General features: G+C 38.8%; 1 protein-coding gene across 2 annotated transcripts in view; it reads right to left on the minus strand.

Annotated features, from left to right (window-relative positions):
• LOC136238438 (dnaJ homolog subfamily A member 3, mitochondrial-like) overlaps positions 1 to 13,063 on the minus strand; it is a 25,705-nt gene continuing 12,642 nt past the window's right edge. Inside the window, exons 5-11 of one of the 2 annotated variants that reach the window (XM_066028908.1) lie at positions 1,346 to 1,498; positions 1,151 to 1,298; positions 612 to 748; positions 507 to 563; positions 341 to 456; positions 193 to 287; positions 1 to 144 (exon numbers count right to left, since the gene is read on the minus strand). In XM_066028908.1, coding sequence (XP_065884980.1) covers positions 110 to 144; positions 193 to 287; positions 341 to 456; positions 507 to 563; positions 612 to 748; positions 1,151 to 1,298; positions 1,346 to 1,498 — 741 coding nt within the window. In that variant the 3' untranslated portion in view covers positions 1 to 109. Of the gene's footprint in view, positions 149 to 192; positions 288 to 340; positions 457 to 506; positions 564 to 611; positions 749 to 1,150; positions 1,299 to 1,345; positions 1,499 to 13,063 lie in introns of both variants that reach the window. The other variant, XM_066028907.1, reaches the window with a different exon arrangement.

Below are 13,063 nucleotides of genomic sequence, written 5' to 3' on the forward strand. Positions count from 1 at the left end.
TATTATTGACCACTATGTACATTAACATAATATTTGCGTGCGTGTGTGTGTGTACGTTAGGCTGTACTTTGCTTGTCAGCTTTTGGTTCATCCGACCAAAGTGCATCTTTCAGCCTTCTGAAGAAGCCTCGTTCCTTTCCCTCACTATCTAGTGAAGCAATAAGTATGTACACATCAGTAATATGTCCTAACCTTTATCAGTCACTCCATCAATTTTGGTGTCACCTGAGTGTCGCTCTGACTCTGCAAACTCAACAATTAATTCTTTTTGTCTTGAGGTAAGCCTCCTATACGTGTGCATGTTTGAACACAAAATTGTGAAGGAGTTTACACAGCTCACTTTGGAATGGCAATTTTAACATGGACATAGTGATCGCCACTACCATAGCGATTTAACTTGGGAATTCCCCTTCCTGACAAACGAATTCTATGATGTGACTGAACCCCAGCTGGAATCTATAACATCACTATGGCAACACATGATGTCAGCAAGTACACATTAACACCTTTAGATCTATTGAACTAGTAAGTCCATCAATCCTAACTGTTCCACCCAAGATGGCCTGTAATAGATGTTACTAATTATTGCCCACCCTACCATACAAGGTAACCTGTGTGAAACTAATCGTCACATTGGAATGGACATCAAAGCCATCTCTGCGGAACTGACGACTCTGTTCCACACTTAAGGTAGCAAGAACTTCTATTCCATCAACCATCACACGGATTGTTTGACCATTTGACACACCTGATGGCAGTATAAGTGTTCAGTCAAATCAAACACATCATAGCAATGAAGCATCATGAACACTTGACAATTCAGCAGTGTGCAGTTACAACATCTACTGTATAAGCACTGTTATGTTTACAAGAAGTCCAGGGGATTTCCATGACACCCCTTTAGTTACCTTTTGATTACAACCAAAGTCATTCCCTCTGGGAACATTATCGTATAACGTTACAGGGGTGAAGCCACTGACTTCACTTCCCTGAAACTCCATCCCTAGCAGTATATACATAGCAAGCACCTCTAAAAATTATTATTTGGTGTTAATGGTTTCTTGTTCTTCTAAACCAAAAACAGGAATAATGTTGAAGACTGCAGTATACTAAGGACCCACCACTGATACAGATAAACACACGTACATACCTGCTGGGATATTTATTGTGCCTCTTTTAGTTTGTAGTGTTCTGCCAGAGCCCCTGCAGCTATGACAAGGTGTATTTATGATATAACCCTCACCACGGCAATTACGACATGGACTCCTCATGTGAAAAAAGCCTGTATTAATTATTTCCTAATAAAGAAAGCATTATTTAGAGTACCACCAACAAACTCATGTACCTCTCCTTTGCCTCCACAATACGGACACCTCAATCTCTTCGTACCCGGCTCAGCCTTTGTGCCTGAGCATCGTTCACACACATCTTGGACACGAAACGCCAACTCTCGGACACACCCCTCAACTGCTTCTCCAAATGACAAATTCAACGGCACCTAAACAAGATGTTGATATCACCATAATCACCATATCAGTTCAGTCATTTTATGTTTTAACTAATTACAGAAAATTTGTTTTTACAGATACTAGCACAGAAAAACGTGCTCTATAGTACATCAAAAGTCTTAATAGGAATTGATCTTTGTTGACCTTTTCAAGTCGTTTTCATCAAAAAGTTGTGCCTGATCTACTTATCAACCAAATTAGTCAAACTTGGTATCAAATTAAATAGAAGGATCAAGATGATATTTAGCCTATTAGAAGGATCAAGATGATATTTAGCCTATTAGAAGGATCAAGATGATATTTAGCTTATTAGAAGGATCAAGATGATATTTAGCCTATTTAGTTACAAAGTTATAGCAGTTGTATGAACCATTAATCTGTCCGCCCACACATACAATTGTAAAGGTTGACTTGACACTATACCATTGAACAGTGAATATGGTAATGGACATGACTCATATTGAGGGTGGTATCTGTTACCATGGGAACATGGCTAATTGCACGTAAAATATTGACTACTGGTCATTGCATGACACTTTATTGGTTGTGTGATTCATGTAAAACAAACACTAGCTTGTTTCTTACAATTATATCTACCAATGTGGACAAATTGGTGTTTAGATGAGAGAAAACGAGGGATCACTATTGATGTGTACTCAAGGTCATATAAATTCACTGTAAATGATGTTCACCAATAACCAAAGATACATGAGTAAAGAGTTCTTCTACCTCTGTTCTCACTCTACACAATGCCTGAGCACACAGGTTTCTACACAGCAAAAATCATGTTCCAATACTGCTTCTACTAACTGTATTGAGACTACTACTCCAAACTACTCCTTAGAATTGACCACAAGTACCATTCAGCTATTAGTCTCAGTACAGTCTAAGATTTTGGACTAGTAGTCAAATATTGACATAATATTTACAAGCAGTGTTTGTACATAATATTTGCTGTGCTGCAAGTTGTGTGTGAAATACATCATCAGCTGGAGAATATCGCCACAGGCTGTTTTCACCTCATCTCTGTGGCTTACACATGCGTAAGAGCAGAGTTTAGAAAGATTGTGGGAAGTAGCTACAGTGAACCCTGTGTGACATTTAATCCCTAATTCAGTCATGGGTTAGACTGGATTAAATGTTCACTAGTATATCTGCAGGTGTAGACGACCTCCCTTGTTTCCTTACCTTTTTTCTATGATCCCTATCCTAATGCTAGTTATGTATGCCAATCTTGACACATGGACCCGCAATGCAACCAATAACTACACAGCAGAACCTCAGTTATCCGGACCCCACTTATCCGGATTCTCGGTTAACCTAACTACAGAAATAACTGCTCTATTAGAGTAGTGACTGTTCTATTAGGGTAGTTGAAAATACTGATATTAAAACAAGTTGATGTGCTACTTCTAAAAACCAGGCACTAGCCAGAGGAGGTAGGACACGTTTGCGCACTGCTTATTTTAATACTATCACGTGAGTTGTAATAAACGCAGTACAAAACTAGCCATCTATAGGATTCAGTGAAGCTTGGTGAATATTTTGGTAGCGTTTTATATAAACACCGAGGCTACGTACTTTGTTTTGTAAGAAGAGCCCCTGGATTTCTTGGTGAAATGGCAAAAAATTACCTTTTCGCATGCCTAACAGGGGCTCTTTCAAAACAAAGTACATTTTCTTGAAGCTTACACGAAACACTATCTAAGGATCTACTGAGTCCCATTGAACTCCAATGTTTGCTGGTTTTGTATTACGACTATTGAGACTCACGTGAAATTTCAAATAGAAATGTGTAATTAAAACAAGCAGCGCACACACATGTACTACTTCCTCTGGGGGCTAGCTGTATAGCTGGAAACATATTTTAACTAAAGCTTCTGTTTTGCAATAATACAATTATGCATGGTTATTGTAATTTAGGATTTCGTAATTGGTGAATTATTTTGTAATTCTCTAATTATGTTGCTATACATTACTACGGAAGCGTATTTTGAACAAACCACTTATTACGTGTAGAAATATCTTCTCAACTGTTTTATAGTTTGTCTACAGTATTTTTCCTTGCAAATTCTCTCTACAAAACCTCCTCATTTCCGTTCGTGTATGTAGGGACATGCCCCTTTTTGAGTGGAAGAGATATGCATTTCCTAGTAGCCCAAGAGGCCTGCTACAACGTTTTTCGGTAGTTAAATACATGAAGAACGTAATGGGAAGGTACACAGCCGGCCAAAAGGCTGGCAACTGGTTAAAATTTTTTAATATGATATTTTAAACAGTTTCAGACTTTTCAGACTTATGGACTACCAATGGTCCCAAGGGGTTCGGATAACTGAGGTTCCACTGTAACTACATAAGTACTGCTTCAATTCCCAGTGCCTGTAGTTATCAACTGCAGGTAATTGTCATACCTAATTCTAGAGCTTCTCAAGTAGCACAAGTATATACAGTGGAAACTGTCACTTGATGACACCTATAATCTGTACACTTGTTCATTCCTTAGCATGGATAATCCAGTCTCAAAGGTGTCACTAGTATATCTGCAGACCTCCCTTGTTTCCCAACTTTTTATTCTATGATCTCTAATCGAACTTTATACTTGTTTGTTTACTTTATTAAACTAAAAAATGGTTAAGGCTACAGACTAAGAGTTCATAATATATAGAAGGGAGAGAGTATCCAGAAGGGAGAGAGTATCCAGCTCTCAATATACCTTATACAAAATCACTGCATTAAGCGTAGGGGATTTGTACGGATTACTTTTACTTTCTGTAAATTGTTGTATTTTTCTGTAAAATAATCAACACATTTAACAGATCATATACCTTGTTGATAGTAGAGCTGAGCGATAGAAAATTCACTATCACGATAGATATTGAAGTATTATTCACGATAGGATAATATCACGATAATTACAATTTGAATGATATTCAGTCAAGTTCCAAGTATTCAATGCATGTTAAGCACAATTAACACCATCATAGATTACTATTAACACCATCATAGATTACTATTAACACCATCATAGATTATTATTTGCTTGGTTTTCTTGTAAGTGCATCAATTAGGTAATTAATTGTGTGGGCGGCCGATATTTCTACAATGTTTGTTACAGCTTTGCAGCCAAACTTTTCCGTTATAAAGCAAGCCAAGTAGTTATAAAACAGCTAAGCCAGCTTCTCAAACAGCATTTTTAGTGGAATTCTAGACCCTTCGTGAAGCGATTGACTAATTGCGTGGGCGGCTGATAAATATACACAGCTTGTTATAGCCTTGCAACCAAACATTTCGCGAATAAACAAACACGTGTGCGCTATATTGCATCCAAGGAAGCCAGTGACTAATGGAAAACAGTGACGTTGCCAGCGGGGCACCACAGGAGGGTACGCCACTTCGCCAGGTTAACTACTCGAGGCAAAGACGTCTACAACACAGTGGTAATGACAAAATTACCACGACCGGCCTTACAGGTAACAATTTGAATGCTGGAGCTTTGCTTTATCTTTAATGTAGCGCTTCCTGGATTTCCAGCATTTCAGAGTGATCGTAATTTAGCATTTCCTGGGTTTCCAGCAGCACTCCAGAGGAATAGCAGCAGTTGTCATAACCAGAATGGTGCTCTCCTGAGGAACAACAGCAGCCTTGGTGATCCTCGTGGTGATCAGTCAGGTGTGTTGTTTGTAACACAGCCCAATGCTGTGACAGGTAAGGATATAAATATAAGCATTACTTGCATACTGTACTGTAGCTAGCACTTTTCCCTCCTTAACACTAAATTCAGTACTTATTTTGTTAATGCTTAGCACTTCCTTTGCAACCTTTGGGACACCCAGTTCTACAAATGGGTTGCAGTGGTCGTCTCGATGGTCAACCAACCTGCCAGTTGGGTGCATCATTTGTAGCTCAGCCCATTGTTGGGACAGTCTCAGGTAAGCACAACCATGAGGAGCAGTACTCCACTTGATATCAAATCAAATCATGAACATTTGACTTGTTAATATTTAGCGCTACAATTTCAGCCTCCTGGGTACCCAGTGCAACAGATGGGTTGTAGTAGCCAATTCTACCTTAGTCAGCAGGACATGTCATTTCTACAGCAGCCTAATGCTGGAACAGGTAAACATGAGACGCTACATATGTGTCACTGGGCATTTGTTTTATTAATGTAACACTTCCTCTTCAACCTCCTTGGCATCCGGCACATGTTAACAGTTACTCTGAAGGTGTACCATTTTACATTAATGCTACAGCAAGTAAGGAAGTGCAATTGTGCTGTAAAATTCCAATGTCTGTTTTTGTGCTTCACAGTACCTTCACAGCCTTCTCCAACTTCAGATTGTGACCAGCCAATATTAATACCTGCTCAATCTGAAGACCAACAAATAGCTACCACAGCAGGTGATTTGTGGCTAAACTACAGACATGACATTCATGCTATAATATATATATTTTAGGAATAAATGGTTTCATGACCATACAAAATGACGAAGATCCCTCACATACAATCGATGCTTTGGAGAACCCACCCTTGCGAGACACCAGCTGTGCCACTGATCTAGTCTCTAGTGATACAGTTGAGAATGCACCCACACAAGATACAAATGATCACGGGACTAGGATTAGTTTGAGTTTGGAGGATGTTGTTACTAGAGGCCGATCTTCCTATCCTGATCTCAATTTCACAGTAAGAAGAAGTAAAGACACTGATTTGTTAGAGGTCACACAGACATCTGTGTACAATGTCCCTGAAGTTGGATACGTTTCTATGGCCAGGGTGGTTTTATACCCAACACCTAACAGTGACAGTTATAGTTATGATGTCCAAATTCTTCTAACGTCAGTACAGAAGGGGGAGGTACAAAGTACAGAGGAAACTTTAAGGATATGTCATATTATTTCAACAGAGGGTGCCTATAAGTTTTGTCCAGGACTAAATGTGACAGAATATTATGAACAGTATCATTCTGCCATAGGATATCACTTGCAAAGTGTCCGACTATGGGATAAACCCTTTAAGCGTGTTGACTCAGTCAATTGTTTGCTTTGGCATAAACTGAATAGTAATGCTCGCATGAGAAGATTAGCTCAGAAGTGTTGTGTAGAGCATGTAAGAGGTTACGTGCTTACCTTGATCACCAACGTTAGAAGATCAGTTGTTAGTCCAGCCATACGACTCAAGCGACAACAGCCATCACCACAGTTTAAATTGAAATACCTATCACCAGCTAGTACTTTGAAACGAAAAACAGCAGCACAAAAGAACGATCAAATGGTAAAGCAAAGCTTGCCAGTCTCACTGAGTTTAATGTAACACTGGAGGATGACCAATCCGATGAAGTGAGTGACATCATCAAAAAAATTTAACAGGATTGCCCTGATGAATTTCAGAGTGTGTTTGAAGAAGCCAATGGGCATTCTGCAGCAACTAGCAAGTCTTTGCGAGCTTCATGGGAACGTGACAAAGTAAATTGCAAAGAGAAAACCAAATTTTACAGTGATCAATGGAAGAATGGTATGCTATAGATAACTGTTTTATCAATAATTTTAACTGTGCAATGTTCTTGTATTAGAAAAAGGAAATGCTGGGAATCGCTGGAGTATGAAACTATCAGAATAGGTATGCAAGAGATTTCTACGTAGTTTGCATATTTTGTTGCTTTCTTGTAGCATTGGCAGTATATGTTCGCAGCCCAGCAGCATATGAGGCACTAAACAGTTTCAATGTATTGCAGTTACCTTCCAAATCCACTCTGCAGTCCTATACTGGTGCTTTCTTGCACGATGCTGGGGCATTTAATGATTCAATTATTAGACAAGTGACCCAGTACAAGGCATTCTGCCAATCAGGCCAAGATAAAGGAGGTGTACTACCATGTCTGATGGAGTACTGATATTCGACGAGGTGAAAGTCATCTCCATGATATGGGATCCCAGAAGTCATCACCTTGTGGGGCTAGCAATGTCTCCTGAGGAACAAGCTAGCTTGCAGGATGTTTTTCAACTGTTTGATCCCAGCCTTCGAGTAAAGCAGACTAACTATGTATTACAGTTTTTGTGGTGTGATCTTACATCCAGCTTCGACATAGTAGTGCCTTATTTTTTTACTAGCGAAGGTCCAATGAAAGCTAAATTTGTCATGGAGTGTGTTCTTGAATCCATCAAGATATTTCAGGTAAATGCATTCATCATTTCTGTATGAATTACAAGGATACTTACAGATACATGAAAACCAGCTTATTAGTGTGCGATGGTGGAACACCAAATCTAGCTGCTATCAAATCCACTCATGGATACTTTGGTGCCTACGGCATTAATGCTGATAAAACAAGGGAGGAACGCCATAGAATTAAGCCATGGTTTACAAATCCATTCATGTCATCTTGTCAAATTTTCTAGTTGATTTGTCCCACTCACCAGGTAAGAGTGGAACTTAATTACTTCTCATGTTATGTATTTCCACTGCAGCTAAAAATATGATTAATGCTCTGTTTGCATCTAAGGAGGGTGGGGCTAGAAGATTCCAGTCTGCCGATGAAATCTCATTTGGATGGAAAGCAGTAACAGGTAAGCACAAAAGAGAATGTAGGAGGCGAGATGGTGGTCATGCCAGAGCAACGTGAAATTCATACTATCAGAGATTCATGGACCGAGCTGAATGTTACACCTGCTAAAATTATGACAATGAGCATACTTATATTAGTATATCAAATTCAACAATTTTGCTCAAAGGATGTAGATATAGTGTGCGTATGTTAAGGGCACCTGGGATTATCCAATATTGTCTTGTATATATTCATACTTTTCCAGGACCATTGCCATGTGTCCACATGAACAGGCTCACCGTACACCATACTGCAGGAACTTTGACGGAATGAAAAGTTAATGAATGAACGTTATTATTAGCATTGACAAAATTAGACATCTTGGCCTTTTAACTTTTGAAGAATTACATTAGCAAATCTGTTTTTTCTTTAGTCAAATTTCCTGTCAGGAAATAGTACTTGTAACTGTACACATGCATTTGATCATGAATTCGTATTATAAATATCAATATGATAATGAAACAGACAACTGTACATCTATGTTGTATATATATGCAGAAACACGCTAAAAGTTTGCCTTTTTAAGATTAACGTGGTGACCTAACAATTCCTTGATGGTTACAAACAGTCGGTTGCATCAAAGCAGGGAACAGCTACATTGAAAGAACTTAACCTCAGAGATATCTTCCTGCACTCTTGTGTGACAGAGTTTTCTGACTAGTTCAGCAAAAATGCCATTTAATTGTTTAAATTGTAGTACTATTGTCTCTGGTATCTTGGCAAGTAGCACTGCTACAAAAACAAGGTTCAGGGTCATTCTCCATAGACTCGCCAATGTTTTTCAACAAGTCAGCTCCCAGTTCTGTAAAACTCTCACTGTTAGCATGCTTCTTTGTCTTTACATTGACAGTTCTCAAAAAATGGTAACATTTCAGGACACCGAAAATACATGTACCCTTCATCCCTATACTTCAGGTACTCGGGAATGTGAGCCTTTTCTTCTGGTAAATGGACACTAAGCTTCTGCAGCATTGTAATTTCCAAAGAGACCTGGTCTTTGTTGGAACAACTAGGGTTTAGCATTTTACTATACCTTGTCTTAAGCATAGCAGCTATGGCTGCACCACCAAACCGGTAGCATACATCGTCAGTGTCTTCTTTTTGTTCAAGTGGGACTGATGCTGTTGGTGGTATTGATGGTAACTTGGCACTGTCGCAAGAGTTCATCATAAACAGAACCAAAAAATGAGATGCAAAATGTCCGGGATGTGTTCTCATCTACGGAACAGGTATCACAAACTTTCCTCCACTCTGCTCTGATAGAAATCACTTTATTGGCAATTGGGTTATCCGGATGTAGACCAATACCAGACAGCTCACTGTTTTTCGTGACAAGAAAATAGCTACAATATTCGTGCCACAAGTAGCACTCTTTAAGGGTTGAGCACTCGTTATATATTCTCATGAACAATTCTTGAAGGTGTCTGACGAGAAAAAGCAGCTGTGATGGAGTTAGTGATTCGCTAAACTGCTTCAAGGAATTACTTACTGGTGCAAGATGTTTGACAGCATTAGATAGACTTTTCACTGTAATTTCTTCTTCTTTATACGTGTTGCAACTTTCAGTTTCTCTTCTTTATTCAGAACATGCCGTTGACGTGTTTTCTTCTCGTTGCTCTGCTTTGTACGCGCCTTAGCATTCCTGGTCTTCTGTTGCTTGGGTCGCAGTTGTTCTTCCTGCTCTATCTGTTCCATTTCTTTGTTGTTGTCATCAGTCCTCAAACGCATCTGCTAGCCAGGACATAGCCACATGTAACTAGAATGTAAGCGTACATAAAAATAAATATCATTAAGTACGGTAGTACTTAATGGTAGGGATCGTCAAGGTTCACGATTTCCCGCCAAAAAAATACGCACCAAAAGCAGACTTGCAAAACCATCTCGGCGATTCAGCAGTATTGTATTACAAAAGTGAAGCACGATTTCGCCTTCAAAATGACACGAAATGCATCCTATGAGTTTCCACGAATTTTAAAAAAAATTCTATCTGATCGAATTTTCTAGTGACTGACTCCCTAACTGATGCCTTCAGCCAGGCCTAGCGGGAAGATGGCAACAGCTACAGTCCTACTTCTTGCATGAAAACGGCTCGCTTTGCCTATAGATTAAACCTTTCCTACACCGATAGAAATACAATCCTTGCGCTAGGGTCTTACCTTTCATCGTTCTTTAATGTCGCCATCGTCCTGGATTCACTACAGGTAGTGTTAATAACTCCACAAATGGCTTCAATGTATGGCGCCGTCCGTTTCAATAAGAGTGCTCGCTAAATAGAGTAATCATAATCTTCGCGGTAAAATATTCGAATACACGTGGTTGAAAGTTCGAAGTTGATTTTGAGCAGGAAGAGCGAGCTGTTCACAATCGGGAAGCTTTGTACGTGTAAGTGAATATATTTAGTGACTTATATCTTTTGTTTCTGGCAAAGTTAACCGGCAAAATTAATATTGCTTGCATTTGTAAACGCATTTCTTTGCTGTAAACAACGTATCTACCTCACGTATTTGAGCGATATTAGAAATAATTCGTAGCAAAATAGCGTTAGCTAAGGGTATTGTGGTTATTATTGCTTTGTGTGTTTTCTCTGAGGCAATATTGGGTGCGGCAATGCCTTCGAAGGAAGCGGCGCGGAAGAGTAGAAAGAAGGAGAATAACAGGGCGTACTATGAAGCTCATACAGAGTCTATACTCTCAGAGAGAAAGGACAAGTACAGCAGTGAATGCCGATCACAGCGTCATGCTAATCAGTACTACAATAATGTAACAGTGTCGCGTGAGAAATCAGCTGAAGCCACCAAAACATCATTTAACAAAGATTTGGCAAAGTCTCGCATTGAGTCAGCGGAAAGGCAAAGGGAATACTACCATCAAGACTTGGAAAAGTAACTTTAGTGTCCTGTGTAATAGAAACTCCATGCACATAAAAGATAAGATTCATGCAATGTTTGTAAAAAGTACACAAACAAGTGGAACAAAAAATTAGGAATTTTCAATATGAGTAGGGATCAAAGTAATAAAAAGTACTGAAACAAGAGAGATTATCTACCACCTGAAGTCATGCTAGTACACACGTAATCCCTACTTCAGTGCCATTATATCTTAAATCTTGGCAACTGAAGTAGCGATTACGTGTGTACTAGCATGACTTCAGGTGGTAGATAATCTCTCTTGTTTCAGTACTTTTTATTACTTTGATCCCTACTCATATTGAAAATTCCTAATTTTTTGTTCCACTTGTATATTTAATGATTAATGTGGCGCTTAAAGAAGTCTTTAAAATATTTGTCACCTTGGTTGTGGACCACGTTATCAAGTTACCTGTTAATAGCCTGTATATAACGCAGTGATTTCTTTAGACCATAGAAGCTGGATACTCTCTCCCCTCTATATATTATGAACTCTTGTACAGACTTGATTTTTTCCTTTTCAACCCAACAGGTGCCTTTTGACATACTACAGTACATACAATGCACGCACCATGGACTTACCTTTGTTCTCCTTTGTGTCCCATTTCTTTTGCTGACAATGCAAAGTGCGAGGTAAGGTGCTTATTCGCAGAAGCTAGTGTGTGATGGCTTCCCTACACTTGAAATGGAAACTGTCCATATTTTCTGTAGTGAAGCGCTTCTCATAATGTTCTACATTTGCAACACTGTGTAATGGATCAAACTGAAAATGAAGCATGTTGGCTACTTCACTTTTCTGCAATTGATAGTTGGGGACGTGCAACATTAAAGATTGAGTTATTCTTCATTTTGATGTGTTCACCAGTCATCACAAAAGAGTAAACAGACAAGTATAAGCAAACAAGGGAGGTTACTTACACCTACAGATATACTAGTGGACATTTAATCCCTAGTTAATATGATCCCTTAAAACAAGTAAAACAGTGCAACTAAAAGTGATGTCACTGGACAATTGACATAAAAACATCACTTTCAAAATAATATTCTCAATGGAATCACTTCAGATAGTTAAAGCACTTCCCACAACCAGTGTCATATATTAGGTGTACTGATAACTACATACTCAGTAGGTTAGAACAGGAAGACCAAAATTAGGGGTTTTGGCAACTTTTTAAAATTCAAAATACGGCTGTCTGTGATTGTTTTCTTGTTAAAACCCTTTAAGGACCACAGTAATTTACGCAGTGCCTACCCTGAAAACCCGTAATTGTTATGAAATTACGCACTTAGTAAGTTTGTAGCGCTAACAGAACTCCAGGAAGCAGGAAAGGTTAATGTATTATATATGGGAAATTCGCCTATCAATAACAAACAGCACTATCTAATTGATAAGTGAGTAGAACTTACGATTTTGAAGCAACAACGCGATTTCTCAACATTGTTGACGATCTGTATCTTTCGTTACACAATCTTTTAAAACTCCTTAATTTGTTCTATTTAAAGTGCATCATCATGTGATTTTGTACCGTATAGCAGGATTTTTCTACGAGTCCTAAAATTTGCGAACCAGCCAAATTAGTTTTTAGCAGAAATTTCTGCGATTGTAAAATGTGTAAGCAAGCAAGTGTAAAACTCATGTGATTATCATTAAATGGTGTCAACGGTGGCATGTGCCGATACTTTTACAATAGAAAGTAAGATATGGGGCTATCATGTTTATAAGGTATGTGGCGGTATTGTTTTGGGAATGTTTTTATGGTTGAAATTCAAGGAAATTTGGACAAGTCGTATCAGTGAGGAATTGTACTGCTATGTGCAAAAGCAGTAACACTCATGATCCCTTTGCTGTGGCCGTGTACAAAGAAGGTACTATTGTTGGACACGTCCCACGGATATTTTCAGCAGTTTGCTACGTGTTTTTAAACATGATCCACTCCAGGAACAACCATTGGATCACAGCCAGCACTATTTTTTCTTCTCCTGGCAGTGTTGATGTATACAATTCCCTGTTTGATGATGTTGATTGTTTGATGATGTTGATTGTTTG

This window comes from Dysidea avara, chromosome 11 (genome assembly GCF_963678975.1).
Source record: "Dysidea avara chromosome 11, odDysAvar1.4, whole genome shotgun sequence".
NCBI classification, from domain to species: domain Eukaryota; kingdom Metazoa; phylum Porifera; class Demospongiae; order Dictyoceratida; family Dysideidae; genus Dysidea; species Dysidea avara.